Source organism: Papaver somniferum, chromosome 3 (genome assembly GCF_003573695.1).
Source record: "Papaver somniferum cultivar HN1 chromosome 3, ASM357369v1, whole genome shotgun sequence".
NCBI lineage: Eukaryota > Viridiplantae > Streptophyta > Magnoliopsida > Ranunculales > Papaveraceae > Papaver > Papaver somniferum.
Window position 1 is genome coordinate 50,336,143 of NC_039360.1, and position 22,772 is coordinate 50,358,914.

Consider the following 22,772-nt stretch of genomic DNA (forward strand, 5'->3'; position numbering starts at 1 on the left):
AAGCACAACCTATGATATTTCAATTATATAAACAAATATAATGCAAAAAAGAAATAACACAGACACCAGAAGTTTAGTTAACGTGGAAACCGCAAATGCAGAAACCCCAGGACCTAGTACAGATTTGAACACCACACTGTATTAAGCCGCTACAGACACTAGCCTACTCCAAGTTAACTTCGTACAGGAATGTAGTTGAGCCATAACCAATCTCACACCGATCAAGGTACAATTGCGCTCCGTACGTATGAATCCCAGCAGGACTCTACACACTTGATTCCCTTTGCTGATCTCACCGACAACTAAGAGTTGCTACGACCCAAAGTCGAAGACTTGATAAACCAATCTGTCTCACACAGAAAAGTCTATTGAATAGATATTTCTGTCTCACACAGATAAACCTATGAGTTTTGTTACGTCTTTTGATAAATCAAGGTGAACATGAACCAATCGAGCAAATCTTAGAGAAGATAATACTCAATCATGATAGAAAATAACAAGATCACAACAAGCAACTACAGAGAAAATAGTTTAGTATGGATTCACAATCCCAATGAAGTCTTCAAGTCGTTAACCTACAGGGTTTTAGAAAAACCTAAGGTTAAAGAGGAATCAACTCTAGTCGTAATTACTATCACACAAGAGGTGTGGGATTAGGTTTCCTAGTTGCTAGAGTTCTCCTTTATATAGTCTTCAAATCAGGGTTTGCAACAATGTTACCTTGGTAACAAAGCATTCAATATTCACCGTTAGATGAAAACCTGATTAGACTCAATCTAATATCTTTCAACCGTTAGGTCGAACTTAGCTTGTTACACACAACTAAAAAGTGACTTAATTTAGATATGTGTAACCGTACCTAAACGTGTACACCTTTGTTGGATCAACAATAGTTAACCGAAGCTAGCCATATGAACACTTTCATATCGACCTTATTCATCTTAACCATAACTAGCTCAAATGACTCAAATAAAACTAATTCTAGAGTTGTTCAATTGTTTATATTCTCATAGAAGTATATAAGACACAATTAAAGAAAAATCGATTTTGATTCACTCGAATCAATTCATGAACATTATGGCCACAGTTTGCAAAAGATTGCATTCCTTAACATATAAATGAATTAGTTCATGAACAAACCGATTTTAGAACATAACCCACTCAAGTATACAAACGGATACGCATACCTAAGTAGCCGGACTAAGTTTGGCGCCAATACGTGAACTGGTACGCATACCACAAACTCAGTAAAGTCCGGGAACTTGAACCTCATGCCAGTACGCGTACAGGTATGCGTACTGAGTTCCCAGACCTTGACTAAACCAATCAGTACGCATACGGGTATGCATACCTTGGTTCCCGGACTTGGATTACACATATGCAAGTACGCATATTGTGCTTATATCCAATTGTTCTAAACTCCCATTTCAATCATTGAAACATTCTCGGAAGACGGGAATAGCTGTCTCACACAAATTATTAGCTTCAAAGCAATTTTCAAGTGATCTAATGATCATTACGAAACATTCCGAGTCTACATCAAATGACTGTCTCACACAAATCATGTAAGATGTTACCAGGTGATTATCACATGATCATCTTTTGAATCTCGTCAAGAATATAAGATGAACTTAGTTAAAGCAAAAGCTTACCAACACATATTTTGAGAAATATGTAAGCGAGTTAAACTCAGCTCGAAATATCAAATGTGTATAATCGAAGTCTATATAGTTGTACGACTTTTATGTCAAATAGGAGATAGAGTAGATAGACTTTTGAGTGATAGATGAGTTCAAGTCTCCACATACCTTTTATTGATGAAGTTCCACAAGATCCCCTTAGTTGTTATTCGTCTTCAATCGATGAACGCCGTGAAGTATAATGCTCAATTACACTTTCTATCATAATCCGAGAATAGCTATAAGTAGACTAGAAATCAAGACTCATAGTTTTGGAAACTAAACTTGACAACAAGTTTGAGATAGCAACGCTTGTGAGTTCGACCGAGCAGTGCTCTAGCCCAAAAGGCTACGCATCAAGCTCAGTCTCTCTGAACGTTCATAGACCCTTCACTTGCGAGAGGTGGGTGTGGTGTGGTGGGGGTGGTGGTTTTAGAGAATGGTTGTTATCTGTCAGTTATTCTGAATGTCAACTACTATTGTTGATACAGTTCTGTGTGTGTCAACTATTGTTATTGATATAGTATGTCATGCATTCTTTGTGTCATCTGTGATGTAAGTGCTTATGTCATTAAGCATGCCACACAAGCATGTAGTAACCGGTACCTGGTAGTTGGAGTGTATGGAAATGTAACCAAACGGTCATATGTAAATGCAGGTTTATATACCTGCATTTGAGTCTTTGTCTGTAAGAAAGATTTGATAAGAAGAATTAATGAAATCAAAACCTTGAGATATTTTCCAACGACATCCATCATATCTTTGAACAAGTACATTGTTCAAAATAAATGCCATATCTTTGAACAATATTTGAACAAGTACATTGTTCATATCTTTGAACAATCCCCAAACTTGCTTCCAAAAAAAATGCCATGATTTAAATTTTAAATACAAGCACATTGTTCTATTTCATAAACCAAAAGCAATAACAACTGGAGTGTCTGATTTTAGATGAGAATGACTTGCACTAAGAAAAATAGACCGACCTATATGGCTTATGTTCACTAGTTTCTGAGAAGTTTCCATCTACCACAGTTTGCGGGAGGATGCGTCTCTTATAAGAAAGCACTCACCAGTCTCAACTACCACCAGGACCCTACTAAACAGATCTCTTCTCATTATTCTCTAATTACAAGTGAAGATACTGAGTTCTTGAAGGCACAACAAAAGATCAAAAATTTAGTGAGAGTTTCAGCTATCAAAGATTCCTTGAAAATCATACTGAAAGCATATCTTACAAATTTCTTCTTGATATTCTTAACCTTCATTCTCCCTCTCCTATTCCAACTGTTCGTTTGAAATTACAAACCTATAGGTGATAGACACATTTTTGTGTTTAATTTGATCTCAATACTATATATTGTTGGCACTCGAGTTTGTACTAATTTTGGTGTTTTATGTGTTTGTAGGCACCTTTGGAAAATAAACATTTTTTGGAAAATTCGGCTCGAAAAATTGGTAAAAGCCCCGGAGGACACGTGTTATTCGGATTCTCACCGTTGGATAAGGGGCACCTCAATTACTAAGGGGAACCCCAGGTCACCCCAAAGGCGGCTGCTATTCGCACCCCAGTTCTGGTTAGGGGGGAGGACATCTTCTTCCCAAATTCAAAAACAAAAAATTGGCTGGAAAGAAATACTATCAACTAGCAGATGTTTTGTTGGAATTTTTGAACGTGTTCAAGGGCGGTTCAATGGCTGATTTTTGGTAGGAAGTTGTGATATGTCCTAGCAAACACGTTTTGGGCTTTTGGTTCGATCAAATTTGGCCAGAATTAGCTGGATAATTCACGGAATGCAAAACAGGGAAACACGGGTTGGACACGGGATTGGAGAAGATTTGAGCGTGTTCTGCTCATGCATGAGGGCTCTAGCAACATTGTGGGTCGTGTGTAAACATTTCTAGAGTGACCAGGATGGAAATCTATGCGTGAGAAGCTAAATCAGGGAAGAAAATATTCCCAGAATATTTTTTCATCAAACCGAGTTAAGAGAGAATTATCTCGAGTTATAGCGAGACTTCTTGGTCCTGTGGAGTATATATAGAGTGCTGGGGACTCATAGAAGAGGTGTCGAGAGTCTGGGGGGCTGAGGAGAGCCAGAGAAGAAGAAATTCGAGTTTTCCCAAACTCTGTTTCTACTGCTGCTGCTGATGATGAACATGAAGAACACGAAGAACGGACCTGCACCACAGTAATAACGACTCACATCTGTGGGTCGTACATCAAGCAGACTTATTTGCTACAGCTTTTGCGACACAGCTGCAGGAGTCTTATTTTGTCACTGAGAGTCGTAGTTCTCTGGTTTGTAACAAATATAATTGTTACAAACCCGGTTTTATTGTATTTCTCATATTCTCATCATTTGTAAACCATTTTTGAGCATCAATGAAATATTTTGAGAGGTTTTCCAACATGATGAGCGGCTAATTCCCTCGTAACCAAGGCAATGGAGGAAGCTATTCACGCAACATAAATGAGTAACTATTTCATTTAATTATATAATTCACCTAATCGCTGCTTTTGCAGAGTTTTAAATTATTTGAATGATTGTCTTAATTATTTGTTATTCAGTTTGATAGGTTATGCTTGGTTTAATCTCTTGATAATCTATGCTTAAGGTTTATAAATAATGTTTGAGAATATGTATGATTGATAGTGAATTAAAGATAAAATAGGACTTAAGAATTAAATAGGGTTTTGAAATATTTATCATTCAATTTTGCATAATAGTGGAATCTAGTGTCTTGGTTACCTCTCGCACCCATTGTTAATAATTTTGTATATAATTTTATTATATATGTAAATTTAATCTTCACAAGTCCGAGAGTTTGAACCTCATTACTACAACCACAATCAAAAATATTAATCATTTTGGCGCCGCCGACGCGGATTTGTGCTTAGGTAGAATTTTTTTGTTTTTTTTTTTTTTTTTATTATTCCATTTGTTCTTTTTACGTCTCTTTGGTTGTGTCTTTGTATTACAGGTTTGAAGTTGGATACTAAAGACCTTGGAATCAAAGCTTAAAGCTAAAAGAGAAAAAAGACAAAGCAAAAAAATAAAGAAAAAAGAGAGAAAAAAAAAGAGAGAGAATTATTTATTTATTTTTATTTTTTAAGAGACTTTCCAATTTTTTTTTGTAATAATTATTATTATTATTTGTATTTTTTCATTGGACTGGACTTTGGACAATTTATTTTAATTTTAAACCCTACGGAAGGGTTATATAAAAAAAAAATTAAATATAAACTGTTTGCAGGGAAGGACGGCGATTACAATATCGTCTCGGCCCCTCCGGTTAGTACACGACATAGGAGCCGTGGCCCGAGTCGACTTCAGCGGTTCTTCGCCCGTCTGATACGGGAGGTAAGTCTTTCGAAACACCCGTGAATCTCCTGCAAGCGGGTTTACTGTATGCCTTAAGGTGATTATATGTTGAGGACTGAACCGTCTGCTTTAATTTCCTAGTAAAGGGCAAGAACTTGCCATATAAGATAAGGGTTCGGATTTCATCACCGTTCCCTTCTTGCCCGCCTTAGGTAAACGAAACCTAACGCGAACCCAAGCTTAAAATCTGATTAGAACAAGACCGATAGGGTAACGAGCTTGGTAGGAAAATCTTTCGAAAAATATTGGTTACTCTTTTAAGCATACTTCAAAGTTCTTGATGGTTTCTGTAAGTTGAATGCGTGACTGCGCCTCCTTGTGATAGCGGTGAGGCCTTGGGTATCAAAGATCCACTGAGCTTCCCTCGCCTCGATTCAACTTACATTAACTCGGATTGATTCCAGAGGGGTGTGCTCAAATTGTAACGAATTCCTTTTCGAAGGAATAGAATCTGGTCTAGAAAACAATCTAAGTGGAGCCATCATGCTTTTTGTTTGCTAGATTCTATAGGTTTGATTTGGTCGAGTCAGCCTTGTTTGTGATTATGTAGAATTCCCTTGCAATTAAGAATGTCGAACTGGTATGATAGAAGCCAATACAATGATTATCGACCTGAATTTGAATATGGACATCATCCTTTGTATGACCATGTTGGGAATAGTGGTTGGGAACGCCATCCTTTTCAAGGTTATGGTTCATACCATAGTGAGCCTAATTACTATCCACACGCAAATTGGTCTTACGAGCAAGAAAATCAGGAACATTATAGTACTAGTTACGCGTTTTTGGAAAATTACTTAAAAGCTAGTCCTGATTATGATATTTCTGAACCTGTTCCTTCTCTAGAAGAGACCCAACAACGGATTAAAAGGACGTTTAAACGTTTAGTTGCAATGAATAGTTTAAAAGAAGAGTGTACACGGTATTCTGAGATGATAAACGAGAGTAGTGAACGTATAAGTGTTATGCTCAGTGAAATTCAGGCACGTCTAGAGGCAGAAAATGAAAAGTTAGCTAATGCTGCTCGAAATGATCTAAATTTCCAAAATAGTGTTTCTAATTCTACCCTTGATATCAATAGTGAATATTTGCCTAATTTAGAGGACGAGGTTAGAATAAAAGACACTACTTATTTAGATAAGGTTCAATCATCTTCGTACTATTATGATGAGGATAGTAGTAATGAAGAATCTGAAATATGTAGGCATAGTAATCAGGAATCTATTAATCCAATTGAGCTTTATAATGATTATATTATTTCTAGTTCAAATCCAAATAATTTTTATGATTATTCACCTATTCAAAAGGACGAGGATTTGATTAGGGATACCACCGTTTTGACGATGTAGTTTTTCCTTTTGATTACGAAGCCGATAGTGGTTTAGAGGAACGGGTTTATTCCGAAAATGCTGTTTTAGAGTCTAGCGACTTAGAAACAATAGTCTTAGACGAAGAAAATGAACTCGTAGAGCTATTAAATATGAGTGAGGATGCGTCACTTGAGTTTAACCTCGAAGAAGCAGTTGACTATTTTCAGGATTCCAATGATCTAGAAATTAAGGAAATTGTAGCTAGTCTATCTAGAGATACCCAAAAATCTAAGTTTGGGGGTGATTATCATTCTCCTTGTGCCATACCTTTAGATCTTACAGAGATCCCTCATTTTGGACTTGATATCTCTGCCTCGACCATTTTACAAGATTACCTTCATACTCGTTTTCCCGAACCTAATGATGTCCAGGAAGAAGTTCAGTCATTAGAAACACATCCTCTGGTTGATGTGGTTTTCCCAGGCTATGATATCCAGATTGACTTTGTTTTCCCACCAAATAGTTTTCTTCCAAATGTGGGAACGTTTATATTTCAAATGTGTCGAATATTAAGTTGTGAGACTAAACCTAAATGCTTTAGGAAATTAGAATCGACACATTTGCTTAAGAGTGACCACTACTCTCATTGTGGTCAATTTTGTAAATCAAATCTTATTGACTTAGAGGATCCTCAGTTATTTAGGTTATTGTTGTGCGCTTCTAAAATCATATTTGAGTTTTTCCAGACTCTAGGACCTAATGATTCGGATCCCACCTATCAAGAAACGCAACCAATGAAAATATTTTATTTAGACCCTTTCTTAGAACCTGAACCTGAACCACAATTAGATATAAATATCTTAATCAGGAAACTAGATAAGGGCATGCTATCCTTGTTCACTTTCCTGGGTTATTGTAGTTTCCTTTGGTCAGCTCTTTTTGGTTTTGAAGACCCACAGTTATTTCGGCTGTTACTTTTTGATTCTATGAGGTGACTAATTCCTTCCGATGTCTGGCTGAAGACTTTAAACTTAGCACTTTTTGGGAGGTAATCCAATCTCATGAGACACGGTAATATCTTTCCTTAACTCTTTTGCTTCAAATGGTAACAGTTTCTCCTTGTTCATATGCTTTTAATTTTATCTTTAGAACATTGAGGAAAATGTTAGATTTAAGTTTGGGGGTATGGGAGAAACTTTTTAGTTGCACGTTTGAAACTTCTAGCGTCACATGGTATCCGGTTAGCTAAGTTTACATACAATTTCTCACCGAGAAGATAGAAATTGGAATGCTAGAGATAACAACTTATTGATACATTAGAGAAAAAGACATTGAGATCCTTGAAATTCAGGAGAGAACTTGTTCCTTTTAGAGGGTAACCGTGATAGACCTAACCATACATTATGGAAAGGCAAGTAGGTCAGGGAAATGCCAGAAAGACAAAGCAACCTCACAATGTAGTCTTAGTTACTGGATTGCGACTCTCTCTCAGTAAAAACTTATCATCATCAACAAGCGGAGCGACATCAAAATCTATGAAGAAAGTTGAAGATGTTTTAGGTTTAGAAGCAACAATAGAAGAGAATAATTCAAAAATCAAAGTTGAAGTTATAAGAGAAAATGATATAAGTTGTTAGAATCCATGATACCAAGACATCACAAGTTGCAAAGATCCAAGTTTTGAAAGTCCTTCTCTCATGGCCATGTAAATTTTTGTCTTGTAATTTTTTGTTCATCAAAAAAAATAAAAAAAAATGAATGAATGAAAAAAAATAAAAAAAAATGAAACATCATTACGTTCTTTTTGTTCAATAAGGCCATAGGGAAGAAATCGAAGATAAGAGTTAATTGTCAAGGTTCTATGAGGTTCGAGAGGTTATCATCAACAGTTGAAGACCGAAGAAGACGTTATTTCTACTGAGCACTGTGAGAGAGTCGAAGAAAGATGCATTTTGGTTGCTTTGTTAGTCTGCTTTCAATCTGGCACAAGATCTTTCTAGCACTGGTTTAACTCATCACACGTAATTAGTCCAGCTGTGTAGCAGATGTCCCTCTCATTTTTATCTCTCTCCTAATATTATCCAGCTGTAAAGCAGCGGACGCATCTTACAATGTTTATCTAGCTGTGTAGCGGATATCTCTTTATCTAGCAGTCGTGTGGATGTGTCTCCCCTTTTCTTCAGTCAGCTTTAGAGTTGACACCTTTAATTTCCCTGGCATTCTAGTTACTTGGAGATAGGTTGAGAATATGTATGTCCTCATAGTTCTTTGGATACTTGTGACCAATTAGGAGTAAAGGTTTTGTGGGTACACCTCTGGTAAACCCTCCGGAGACAACACTCCGCCGCTAGGGCCACCTAGCGGTTTAACGGCCTGCTGCACGTGCTAAGTGTAGTCTTTTTATCTTTTCAAAAATAAATTTTGATCGAGGACTAGCAAATAATAAGTTTGGGGGTATTTGATAGACACATTTTTGTGTTTAATTTGATCTCAATACTGTATATTGTTGGCACTCGAGTTTGTACTAATTTTGGTGTTTTATGTGTTTGTAGGCACCTTTGGAAAATAAACATTTTTTGGAAAATTCGGCTCGAAAAGTTGGTAAAACCCCCGGAGGACACGTGTTATTCGGACTCTCACCGTTGAATAAGGGGCACCTCAATTACTAAGGGGCACCCCAGGTCACCCCAAAGGCATCTGCTATTCGCACCCCAGTTCTGGTTAGGAGGGAGGACATCTTCTTCCCAAATTCAAAAATCAAAAATTGGCGGGAAAAAAATACTATCAACTGGCAAATGTTTTGTTGGAATTTTCGAACGTGTTCTAGGGCGATTCAATGGTTGATTTTTGGTAGGAAGTTGTGATATGTCCTAGCAAACACGTTTTGGGCTTTTGGTTTGATCAAATTTGGCCAGAATTAGCTGGATAATTCACGGAATGCAAAACAGGGAAACACGGGTTGGACACGGGATTGGAGAAGATTTGAGCGTGTTCTGCTCATGCATGAGGGCTCTAGCAACATTGTGGGTCGTGTGTAAACATTTCTAGAGTGACCAGGATGGAAATCTACGCGTGAGAAGCTAAATCATGGAAGAAAATATTCCCAGAATATTTTTTCATCAAACCGAGTTAAGAGAGAATCATCTCGAGTTATAGCGAGGCTTCTTGATCCTGTGGAGTATATATAGAGTGTTGGGTCCTCATAGAAGAGGTGTCGAGAGTCTGGGGGCTGCGGAGAGTCAGAGAAGAAGAAATTCGAGTTTTCCCAAACTCGGTTTCTGCTGCTACTGCTGCTGATGAACATGAAGAACACGAAGAACGGACCTGCACCAGCAGTCGTTTTTCTACAGTAATAACGACTCACATCTGTGGGTCGTACATCAGGCAGACTTATTTTCTACAACTTTTGCGACACAGCTGCAGCAGTCTTATTTTGTCACTGAGGGTCGTAGTTCTCTGGTTTGTAACAAATATAATTGTTACAAATCCGGTTTTATCGTATTTCTCATATTCTCATCATTTGTAAACCATTTTTGAGCATCAATGAAATATTTTGAGAGGTTTTCCAACATGATGAGCGGCTAATTCCCTCGTAACCAAGGCAATGGAGGAAGCTATTCACGCAACATAAATGGGTAACTATTTCATTTAATTATATAATTCACCTAATCGCTGCTTTTGCAGAGTTTTAAATTATTTGAATGATTGTCTTAATTATTTGTTATTCAGTTTGATAGGTTATGCTTGGTTTAATCTCTTGATAATCTATGCTTAAGGTTTACAAATAATGTTTGAGAATCTGTATGATTGATAGTGAATTAAAGATAAAAGAGGACTTAAGAATTGAATAGAGTTTTGAAATATTTATCATTCAATTTTGCATAATAGTGGAATCTAGTGTCTTGGTTACCTCTCGCACCCATTATTAATAATTTTGTATATAATTTTATTAAATCTTTAGATTTAATCTTCAGAAGTCCGAGAGTTTGAACCTCATTACTACAACCACAATCAAAAATATTAATCGTGCATTCACTATATTTATTTACAATCTACTGTTACGAATCATTGCCTGGATTTTCACTTTTGTATGAGCAACTTGTTCGCGCATACTGTATCCATTGTTGCGTCTACCTTGTTCTCTTCTTCATCTTCTGTCTATTGTCTACCTTTGCTATGACCTTCACCATCGCATCTCTTTACATGTCCAAACCATTCTCTTGCATTTCTATTGTTCCACTTTTCTTCCTGTGTTAAAACGTCTTTTAGTCACCTTTTTGCACCCCTTACCAATCATGATACTAAACTTCTTAGGTCACTTGGCTGTTCTTACTGTGACTGGTATATAACTGTTTTAGCGATCAGTACAACACCGAATATTGATTATGTCATGGATCCTTCATAGGTATCATCTTTTTTACTATCCGCCTCTTCGTTTACTTTCCTCGTGGGTATTTCATAGCATGGTGTAACTTTGCCAATGTGGTTTCCGTTCTTGAACCAAATGGGTACGGTTCGACATCCATAAATAAGTGTAAACAACTCTTGCGGAAGAAAAATATTAGCAGAGATTTACATGTATCTCTCCTAGTCATTTATTTGGGTTTTGTTTACAAAATTTTTTTTTTTACGGTCTGGCAAACTTTTCTATTGCATTATTGGTTATGATTCTTATGAATTATGATATGAACATCATAGTTATTAGGGTTTTGATGAATGTGCTATTTGTCACTATCCTTGCAGCGCTAAATTTCTTGGGGCTTAGACGCTTAGAGCAGTTCCTATGGAATGGCCAAACGTAAAGTTTGTTCATTTTGATCCCACTATGGGATGAACAAACCAAAAAAATGGATGTTCAAATGAACAGATCTGTCCATTTGAACATTGAGTCACACCAACAGACGCGCGACTAGGGTAATAGCGCGCGTTATCCCAAATAACGCTGGCGCCAACAACGATGACGCCCGCGTTCTCAGCTCTGTCGCGCGTTTTTAGTCAAAGCGCCAGTGACACTCCTAGAAACGCCAGCGTTCGACTGAAAGTCACCAACTGCTCCATCTGAACGGCTGAACAAACTGTTGATCCAACGGCTACATTCTACACATTTTTCTCTTCACTCTCAATTCTTGATTGAACATGTCTCTGCCCCGGTTAGTTCGGCGAGTTCCATGCTAAAGAAGAAGATGAATCTTATTTGCGAAGATGGAAATATGTGGTTTTTTAAAAGTTAATGCAGTGTAGTCGTAATTTAGTGAAGCCAATGTAAAACACTTACTTTTAAACATATGTAATTTTATTTAATTAAAGAATGTAGCAGAATTAAAAATTACAATAATTAAAAACTACAAACAAAAACGAAAACTACAAATGTAAAACGCTACTTCTAACGTCGTTCATCTCTATCTCTATCGCACATGACCTGGAACTAATAATGGAGCAGCAACTATATTTGGGTGAGACCACTCTTCTTCTCGGTTTTGAGTAAAATCTACACTGTGTGAGGCAACGGTATCGATTCACTGTTTCGATCTCTTTTTTTCTTCATATTTTTCGTCGCTCTTCTCGCTATGTTCATATTGTATTCGAAATTTTTGATTTTAGAAGAAGGAAATGGAGGTGGGGTGACTGAAAATGAAAGAAGAAGGAAATGGAAGTGTGGTGACCGGAAATGAAAGAATTGGTCGGAATTTATAGGGTTGGAAATTTTGAACGTTGAAAATCTGGTCGTTGGGAGATGACCGTTTGAGTCATTGTGCATAACGCCCGCGACAGCACCGAAAGCGCCAACGTCATGTCTGGTGATGCGCGTCATGTCCCCAAGCGCCCGCATCACCACCTAAATCGCTCGAGTCATATCCTAAAACGCCCGCGTCATCCCCTAAAACGCGCGTCTATTGTAATGACGCCCTACGGTTTACCATAGTGGAAAACCCAGTTTGGCCATCCACCTGGCTGAACAAATTTTGGTATTTGGCCATTGCGCTCGAATTCATGTCTGCACAAGTTATGCTAAACAGTGGACGGAAAGTCAATGCTTTGACCGTTTTTTGTGGGAAAAAGAATATATGTGTCGGTGTTAAACCGTTATTAAGAAGGAAGCCCTAATAAATAAAAAACGTCGCTCGGTTTCCGCCCCGGCTACGATGTGGTCGGACCACATACTCAAAATATGTGGTTCTTTTCCTTTTTCTGACACGTATATAAATTCAAGACCATGCCCTCAAAAAGTTCACTTTTTAAGAAGAAATAGGAAGTTAATCAAAAAAGTTAGTTAAATATTTTTGTAATAAAACAATTTTGAATTTTATTTTTTATTTTATATACGTGTCAAAAAAAAAAAAAAAAAAGGGCATCGTAGCCGCACCGCTCAATTTCGCTATCTTCCCATAATTCTGTAAAATCTTTGCAGCTTGGCAAATTCAGTTTTCCAACCAATTTATCTCTATATCAATTTCACCCTTTTCTTCCCAGGTCTCTCCTTTTTGCTTGAATGGAGGAACCGACAGCATCATCAGAATCACCAGACGCAGTACCTTGGCTTGTTTTCCCATACGGTGAAGGTAAGAAAAATCATGTTCTTTATAATATTTGCGAACCTCATAATACAACTAGTGAACAAATCCATACCTGAGTTGAGCGGAAAATTTTTTTGGCAAAAAACATCTCATCAAGGTTGGTTAATTGTCTATGTGATGTTAAAGATGACAATTCAATGCCAAATTGCAAATATGGGGATTGTTTTTTGTGGAACCCTTTAACATTAGAGACAATTCAATTACCAAGTCTACTCATATGGATTAGTTTTGAGCCTGATGGTGAGTATATGCTTGATTGTGTGTTATCATCACCTCCAAAAACCACTCTAATCAGTACAAATATTATTAAGGATGTTGATAGTGATGACAATGATCCATTAGTTTTAGTTCTTTATCAATCAATGTCAGAACTTGACACTTACACTTTCTTATATTGCCACCCCGGAGAAAAAAAATGGAGAACTCAATGTTTTTCGGAAGAAATTAGTGGGCATATGTGCGAAATTGAGTTCCTTCATTGTTTTAAGGGTAAGTTATATGCTTTGGGCATCAACGGGGATTGCCTTGAGATTGAAAAACAACATCAAGTTGGAGCTAGTGATAATTGTGTGTCCCTTTCTATGAAGTCGTTCGAGGTAATTGACCGCACTTATGATCCATTGCATGGAGCTGCAAGGGACACTTGTAAGTGCCAAAGGTATTTTGTGGAAGGTCATGATGACCTGTTCATGATAGATGCGAATTTCCATGCTAGAGGATCTGAGACCTTAATAACCTCAATTTGTATAACCAGGTTGGATTTTATTTTACTGGAGTGGAAGTTAGTTAATAGTCTAGGTGATGATGTTCTGTTTTTGGTAGGAAAAACAGAATTTGTTGCTCATCTGCCAGGTTGGGACTTGCAAGAGGATGTGTATATTACACCCTTCCTGTTCACCAACTCGATGAATTCCACCTTCCGATGGGATCCCAAATGTCTCTCGCAGATCTGGGGTTGTACAAGTTTGAAGTTGAAGATATTGGGGACTATGACATTTCTCCGTGTCTAAGGCTGCAGGAACCAGTGTTCACGCCTGATTGGATCATGATGCCTGATGGACAGAGAAGAAAGGAATGTAAGTTTGATATTACCGGGGATGACCAAGATTACATCTTAAAGGTAGGAGAAAACAAAATTAGTGATACTAGTTATACTGATTTAGAGAGTGAGAGCGCCAAACAGTTTGTAAGACTCAATGCGCTAGAATTAGAAGAAGAAACTCCTTGGGGTATTCTGAACGAGGATATGGTTATGTTGATTGCAAGCTATCTGCACCCATTGGATTATGTTCACTTTCGTTCAGTTTGTAAAGCCAATCGACAGATTATGCCTGTAGTAAAGCCTACTTTTAACTCTACCCAGATCTTAGAAACCGCAAATTTATCCCCATGGCTATTGTTCTCTAGCGGTAACACTTCCCCCGTCTACAACTTAGTAAACCCGGTGCATGATAACGAGAACTACCTCATAAACTTCTCAGAATTGTTATTAGGTGCCATAATACGGTATCAAAAAGGGGGTTGGCTACTAATTTCAAGAGATGCTGAGTTATTGTTTTACAATCCCTTCACAAGAGAGACCATCAAAGTTCCAGATTTTCCAGGGTATTATAACATGTCTAACATTTCTTTCTCCTCTATGCCAACTTCTGTAGACTGTACTGTTTTCGCCATTGAGGGAAATGTGTATAGTTATGGCAATGAATTCTCTATGCACTGCATTAGAAGGGGGGAACAGGATTGGAGCTCTCATGACTTTGATGAGGAAAAGTACTCGCCATTGCGTAACATTCCAATTTCATTTCATGGGAACTTCTATTCTGTAGGTTATGATGGAGCTTTAGGCAATTTTAATTTAGCGAATGGTAATTTCGGTTGAGAAGTTCTTGAGAAACCCCATCAACAATTTAATGACTCATTTCCAAGTTTCTTGGCGGAGTGCGGAGGAGATCTTTTGTTAGTGAAACTAGGAGGTCTCGAAATGCCTTTTAAAAATTTTAGGTTGGATTTTGCTGAAATGGAATGGGTTAAAGTTGAGAGTTTGGGGAAGCATATGTTACTCATCAGCGACATTACTTGTTTCTCAGCAATCGCTCCAAATAGTCGAATGGAGAACAAAATATATTTCCCCCGATTATGTTTGAATGGTGAAGGGGTATTATTCTATTCACTTGAAACAGGTAATTATCACTCTTTCGGGACTCGGCATCTTGCTAAGAACTTCTGTGGCACAAAAGGCTGGCGTAGAAACTGCGCTTGGATTGAACCCAATTGGTCAAAGTCTACTCCTCAAGAGCTTGATTGGTTCAAGCCTCCGTCACTAGCGTGAAGTTAAGTTCTCTAACATTTCTGCTTCGTCTCGAACAGTTTAATTTCTGAAAAGTATCTCCTCAAATTGAGATACTGTGTAAGTCTCTCAAGGCTTTCATTTTTAAATTCTTGTTTAACAATGCTATATAATCTAGTTTTGAGACTCATTCATTACCATCATGCATGTTTGTGCTTGAGCTGCTAGTATCATCTTACCTAAGATAATTCTACTTTGTCTAGTGGTTATTGAAAGTTATTAAAGAGTCAAAAACTGATATTTAAGTGTCTATCACACCAAAGCTGCTGGATGTAAAATCAAATATGTTTGAGTTGGCGGAATTTCAAATCAATAGTTTCAGAAGTAATGTGCCATGAATATCCTAGATAATACTATCCTAATTTGTTTGATCTAGCAGAACCCAGGCCAGCCATTTGGCAATATATGACATCACCAAACTTTTTAGTTAACGGAACTATATTTCCGTATTTTGTTGCCTTTTTTTTAGAAGGCGTATCTTTAGGAAGAATAGAATATCTTTCAGTACGTTTGGGTACGAATTTGGCAGTGGATAATTTGCCTACCTGCTGTGTGTTTGCTTTGTTTAATTTGCTGCTAAATATTCCGTATCCGTACACAGAAGAACTTTGCAAAAATGATGGTAGAACAGTTAGGGTACTGACAACTTTGAGAGGTGAGTTACGAAGAGATTTTTTGCTTTGATAGGACAAAAACCCAGGGACAACCTTACATTAAGAAATAGAACTGTAAAATATAGGTCAAAATGGCATTATGTTTCATGAGTGCAGTAACATGGTTTTAACATGTTGTGATTATGTACATGTACTGCTCAGAGATTTTTAGCACTTCTGTTGGAGCAACCTTGTTGTTTTCTTGGGATAAAAATTAATCTTTGATATAACATCCAATGGATAAGGTACACCTTTACCAAAGCTGTCACGAGGGTGACCTCGTCACAGCACGACTCAAACTGTATTTAGGCTTATTACAAGCCTAATCCCATGAAGACCATGCACTTTAGGAGTTATCAGAGTGCACAGTACGTTAGTAACTTAGTATCAATTATCTACATGCTTCTTTTTCTGAACAATCTGATGTCATTGGTCTTATTTGGGTCCTACATCAGGGGTGATTAGAGATGCAAAGTCTTTGTATGGAGCTGCTTCAGGTGGCTGTTGCTGAAGTTAAGTCTCTACCAGACCCCTAACATATCCACGGCAAAATTCGGAATCATTGGATGATGTTATTGCTTGGAAATGCAATCGTCTAAAGTTCCAAAATTATGTGCTTAACAGAAGATGCGATCTAGCTAGCGAATTTTGTTTCTTTTCCATCAAAATATTGAATCCATTTTCCTTCCACATTGCTAATTTGTACTTGTCTGCTTCCAGTAAAGCCAGTTAAGCTAAGCAAGAGTTTGTTCTCGCCTTATTAACATTTTTAAATTCAGTAAAATGAAAACATATTAAAGAGAATCATGAAAATTCAACAGCAAAATGAATATTATAACTAGCTTGAAACAAAATTTAAAACAATAATTGATTTATGGATTTTACATGTACTCCATTAAGAAAAGAATAGCGATAGTGATGGCAACACCGAAAGCACTACTTATAACTGCAATTAGAATAACCTCCGTGACTGAAACTTCATTCTTCAGTGAAGTATTATTGATAGTTGAATTAATAAGAATCTTCTTTCCAGAAGTTTCAGCAAGATTGCAACCGTTACGCCAAAAACAACACTTGTAACCGCAATCAGAACTCCCAGAGGGACTGAAATGTTCTTATTCCGTGAGGTATTATTGGTAGGAGAAGTAGAAGTATGAGTGATAGGTGAATTGATGAGATCCTTATTTCCATATATATCAACTACAGCGAATGGCTTGAAAAATGGGAGAATCCCCGAGAGATGATTATTTGAAAGCAATAGCCGTGTCAGACTGCCCATTGTAGTGAGAAATCCCGGGACGTTGCCTGAAAATATCTAGAACCTCTAATGCGCTTAATCCCCCAAGGGTTTCAGGGATTGTTCCTTCAAAACAATTTCTACTCAGATTGGGTGCAATCTGCAAATTTGGTGGCATCTTTGGAATCCTTCCACTTAGACAGTTTTTTCCCAGTTGGAGTTCTATTAGAAAATCCAAGTTACTGAACGAATCTGGTATTGAGCTTATTATCTTGTAGATTGACGTCCTCAAGTCTCCCTAAGTTTGATATCTCTGATGGGATTGTACCCGAAAGAATATTCTGACTGATGTTTAACACGAACAAGTTCTGCATTTGTGAAATCTGGTTAGGAATTTCCCCGGACACTTGGTTGGATTGAAGTTTCAACACCTGAAGCTGACGAAGGTTACCTAATTCCATCGGTAGTGAACCAGTTAATTTATTCTGAGACAGGTCTAACAATGCTAACTCCACACAGTTTCCCAACTCTACAGGAATTTCACCACTCAAGCTATTATTACCGAGCTCGAGAAAAGTCAATCGCTGAAGTTTCCCTATAGGTGCAGATCCATTAAGAGAATTGCTGCCCAACCGCAACCGAAACAGACTTGTAGAGAGATTTTCTGGAATTGGCCCTACTAGTGAATTATCAGTTAGATCAGCATACTCCAACTTAGGTGGGGAAAGGAGATCACTGGGTATGGGTCCGACTAAATTATTGAAACTTAGATCCAAACTCTGCACAAATCGAGAAATTCCCCGAGGAATTGTGCCAGAGAAGTTGTTTTGGCGTGCAGCAAGACGAGTTAAGGTTTTGATATTGGAAAGATTATTAGGAATTTCATTAGTTAAATGATTGGAAGAAAGGAGTTGAGTTTCCAATTTGGAGAGATTTCCAGTTGAATTTGAAAGAACCCCAGAAAGCTTATTACTACTAAGATCAACCAAAGTTAGGTTTTGAAAACTGAAGAGCTCGTCAGGAATAGAACCCTCAAATTGATTCTTTGAAAGCTGCAAAGTATCCAAACTAGAAAACCCACTAAAATTGGGAAAAACCCCAGACAATTTATTCTGACTAAAATCCAGCCTCTTTAATCCATTAAGTTTTCCACAATCTGTGATAAACCCATCTGGGATTGAAGATAAAAAATTAAGACCCTCTAATGAATCAATTTGACATAATTCAGTGAGAATATCAGAACTAGAAAGACCTAAATTTGATAGGGAAATTTGAGTTACAGAGACACCAGTAGAACTACAATTGACTCCTTTCCATAAAAAAGGATTTGGTTCTCTTGTAGTATTCCAGCTCTTATTATTAACAGAATTTGATAATTTAATCATGATATCTCTTTGATTACTAGAAAGTTGAGAGAAAACAAGAGAAATGAACAAAAAAAAACAGTAAGTACCATGAGCATACCCTGTGATGCTCATTTTAGTGATTGAAGCTTATTATTGTGTGCTTTTGGTTCGGAGGAAATTTGTGCAGTAGGAAATACTATAGTATATGAGTTGGTTTTTTTTGGAGGGAAAGTACTGCAGCTAGACTTGACTTTAACGAAGACTTTATAGTCAAACACGGCAGTGTGTTTATAGATGCTGATATATGAAGGCGAAGATGTGCGAGTAGATATATCTATTTTGTAATTTTTTTGATATGAATGAAATCGAAATTATTTTCAAAAGAAAGAAAAGGAAAACACTGGGAAAGGTCTCTTCAAGTCTTCATCGAATTTTCTCGTTGGAATCCTTGCTTGAAATTCCTTGCAGAAAGGTAAAAAGTTATAAGACAGCTTGTCAAAAAAAGAAAAGCACAAATGGGTAAAGTTTGCAAATGGTAATTGTTCAAGTCACGTGGGCATCGCTGCAAGCTGTAGCTACTCCATCTGGATCCAAAATTTCATGAATGGAGAACACAAATTCCAAAATTTGATCACATTTTCACATCAAATGAAAGAACACAACTTAACGAATTTACGCAACATAACCCTAGGAAGTAATTGCAAAACCCTTTTTGCTCGAGTAATGATTCAAATTCAGTAGTCACTAGTATTTGAGGCTCATTTTTACTGGAAGTATCTTAAAATATTTCAAATTTATTTTTCCGACTTCCTGTGCACATATTAGCCTGAAGTCGGCAAAGAAGTTGAGGCTTTATTTTTTTCCGAGCAAAAGAAGTGTACGTATAGAAAGGAAATGCTACATCGAAAGAAGAAAAGGATGATCTTGGACAATTCAGATGACTATTTTAACCCATAAACCTCTTACCGGCACAAGCATTCCCAGTTAAGGGTGCATAAGAACTTCATTTGATGCTTGATGTGTTTTCATCGTCAAACCCATAGTACTTTGAGATGACAAGTAAATTGATCGTAATTGTAATAGCAACACCGTGAACAACACTTATAACTTGAACAAGAATAACCCTATTGACTGAAATTTTCTTTTTCCGTCCGGAAGTATTGTTGACAAGTAAAACAACCGTAATTGCTATAGAAACGCCGAGCACAACGCTTATAACTGCTGTTAGAATAACCACAGTAATTGAATTTATCGGATTCAAAGAAGTATCATCAGTAGTTGAGTTATTGTTAGGTGAATTAGTGAGATCCTTATTTCCAGAGATATCAATTACAATGAATGGCTTGAAGAATGGGAGATTTCCTGAGAGATGATTATTTGAAAGGAGTAGCCGTGTCAGACTTCCCATTGTGGTGAGAAATTCCGGGAACCTCTAATGCGCTTAATGCACCAAGTGTTTCAGGGATTGTTCCTTCAAAGCAGTTGCTACTAAGATTAAGTGCAATCTGCAAATTTGGTGGAATGTTTCCACTGAGACAGTTCTTTCCCAGTTGGAGTTCTATTAGAAACTCCAAGTTACTGAACGATTCTGGTACCGAACCATTGAGCTTATTATCTTGTAGATTGACGTTTATGAGTCCCGTTAAGTTTGAAATCGATGCTGGAATTGAACCAGCAAGAGAATTCTGACTTATGTTTAACACTGACAAGTACTGCATTTGTGATATCTGATTAGGAATTTCCCCGGACACCTGGTTGAAGTGAAGGTTCAGAACCTGAAGCTGACGAAGGTTACCGAACTCCTTTGGTAATGGACCAGATAATCTATTCTGAGACAGGTCTAATAATGCTAATTTCACACAGTTTCCCAACTCCTATGGAATTTCACCACTCAAGCTATTATTACCGAGCTCGAGATAAGTCAATTGCGTAAGATTCCCAATAGGTGCAGATGGAATGCTTCCATTAAGAAAGTTGCTGCCTAATCGCACCCGAAACAGACTTGTAGAAATATTTTCTGGAATTGGCCCTACTAGTGAATTAGAAGATCAATAGGTATGGATCCGACCAGATTATTGGAACTGAGATCCAAGCTCTGCACATACTGAGAAATTCCAGAAGGAATCATGCCGGTAAAGTTATTATGGTTTGCAGCAAGACGGGATAGGGTTTTGATATTGGAAAGGCTTTTGGGGATTTCACCACTCAAGTTATTATAAGAAAGGAGTAGAGTATCCAGTTTAGAGGGATTTCCAATTGAATTTGAGAGAACCCCGGACATTCTATTATTACTAAGATCAATCACAGTTAGTTTTTGATGACTGAAGAGCTCATCAGGAATAGGACCCTCAAATTGATTCTCTGAAAGCTGCAAAATTTCCAAACTAGAAAACCCAGTAAGATTAGGCAAACCTCCAGATAGTTTGTTCAGACTAAAATTCAACTTCTTTAATCCATTAAGTTTTCCACAATCTGATATAAACACATCTGGGATTGAAGATAAAGAGTTTACTGAGACATCAAGACCCTCTAATGAATCAATTTGGCATAATTCAGTGAGAAAATCAGAACTAGAAAGACCTAAGCTTGACAGAGAAATATTAGTTACAGAGACACCAGTAGAACTACAATTGACCCCTTTCCATAGACAAGGATTTGGGTTTGTGGTATTCCAACTTTTATTATTAACTGAATTTGATGTAATCCTAAGAGCATTCACAGTGGGCGATTAAACCCAAATATTTGGTCTTTTGAACAGACGTAGTGGAATGTACTATCGATCAAATTTTGATCGACGACTAAAATCCAGAGTATATTTGGTCTGGGACCAAGACTAAACCCAAATATAGTCGAGCGTTGATATAGTCCACGCCCCACCACCAGGCGGACGTATAGTACACGTCCCACACCAGGCGGACGTATAGTCCACGCCCCACATCAGGCGTTGGTATAGTCTACGCTCCACATGGGGCGTACGCAAAGTCTACGCCCCATTTTATTTTATTTTAATTTTGTATGGGGCGGGCATTTACAAATTCAAATTGCATGGGGCAGGCTTAATATCTCCGCCCCATTTTTTCTATTTCTTTTTTATTATTATTTTTTTGAATCTTTCTTACCCGGGCGAACGTATAGTCCCCGTCCCACACCAGGCATTGGTATAGTCCACTCCCCACACCAGGCGAACGTATAATGTACGTCTGACCAAATTTAGTCTTTCCACCGTAGTGTCACACACCAGACTAAACCCAAAATTTGGTCTTTTTTTCCCTCTTTGGTCTTTGGTTATACTCGCACCACTACAGTTGCTCTAAGGGAATTAGAAGTCATCTAGTTCTAAGAAAAGGAAAGACATGTAATAAGGCAATAGGACTAGGAAAAGGAATTCATAGTTCTATATATATATGATCACCAAAGTTGTGGTTGATCATATGAGCAAGATTAGAGCTTGTGTTTAGTTTTGAGAGATTTTCTAAACATCAATAAAGAGAGTTGTCTTTATATAAGCTAAGTTTCATCTTGCAGTTGTCATTAATTGGTATCAGAGCTTGTGTTCTGAGCCATGGAAAACGAAACACCATTGTGGGTGCAAAACAGTTCACGCCACCATCAATACAAGTTCCAATCCTCAACGCCACAAACTACACAGTATGGTCCATGAGAATGAAGGTACTGATGAAAATCTACCAAGTTTGGGAAACAATTGATCCTGGTACATTGGAACCAGACAAAAACAATGTTGCCATTGGATTACTCTTTCAAGCAATACCAGAATGTCTTGTTCTACAAGTTGGTGAACAGGAAACTTCAAAGAAAATTTGGGATGCAATAAAGGCAAGTAATCTCGGAGCTGATCGAGTTAAAGAAGCCCGTCTGCAAACCTTAATGTCTGAATTTGAAAGAGTGAAGATGAAAGACATTGATACTATTGATAGCTTTGCAGGAAAGCTATCAGAGATAGCCTCAAAAGTTGCGTCACTTGGACAATCCATTGATGAAGATAAACTGGTAAAGAAGTTTCTCAATAGTTTACCAAGATCCAAGTATATTCATATCATATCCTCTCTCGAACAAGTCTTAGATTTAAAGAAGACTAGCTATGAAGATATAATTGGAAGATTGAAAGCATAAGAAGAGAGAATCCTTGATGAAGAAAACAATAGAGAAACTCAAGGAAAACTCTTGTACACAAACTCTTACCAACAAACCTCTGCGACAAGAGAAAGAGGTCGTGGAAGA

The 22,772-nt window shown here is 37.5% G+C and overlaps 1 protein-coding gene and 1 pseudogene across 1 annotated transcript; both read right to left on the reverse strand.

The window, feature by feature from the left end:
* Positions 1 to 16,935: 16,935 nt before the first annotated feature.
* LOC113359423 lies at positions 16,936 to 18,572 on the reverse strand (annotated as a pseudogene).
* A 964-nt stretch (positions 18,573 to 19,536) lies between these two features.
* On the reverse strand, positions 19,537 to 21,689 carry LOC113359424 (LRR receptor-like serine/threonine-protein kinase). Its single transcript, XM_026603060.1, has 4 exons — positions 21,653 to 21,689; positions 20,602 to 21,113; positions 19,984 to 20,407; positions 19,537 to 19,895 (listed from the first exon to the last, which is right to left on the reverse strand). The coding sequence occupies exons 1-4, from the start codon at positions 21,687 to 21,689 to the stop codon at positions 19,537 to 19,539; spliced, it is 1,332 nt and encodes a 443-aa protein (XP_026458845.1).
* Positions 21,690 to 22,772: the final 1,083 nt, after the last annotated feature.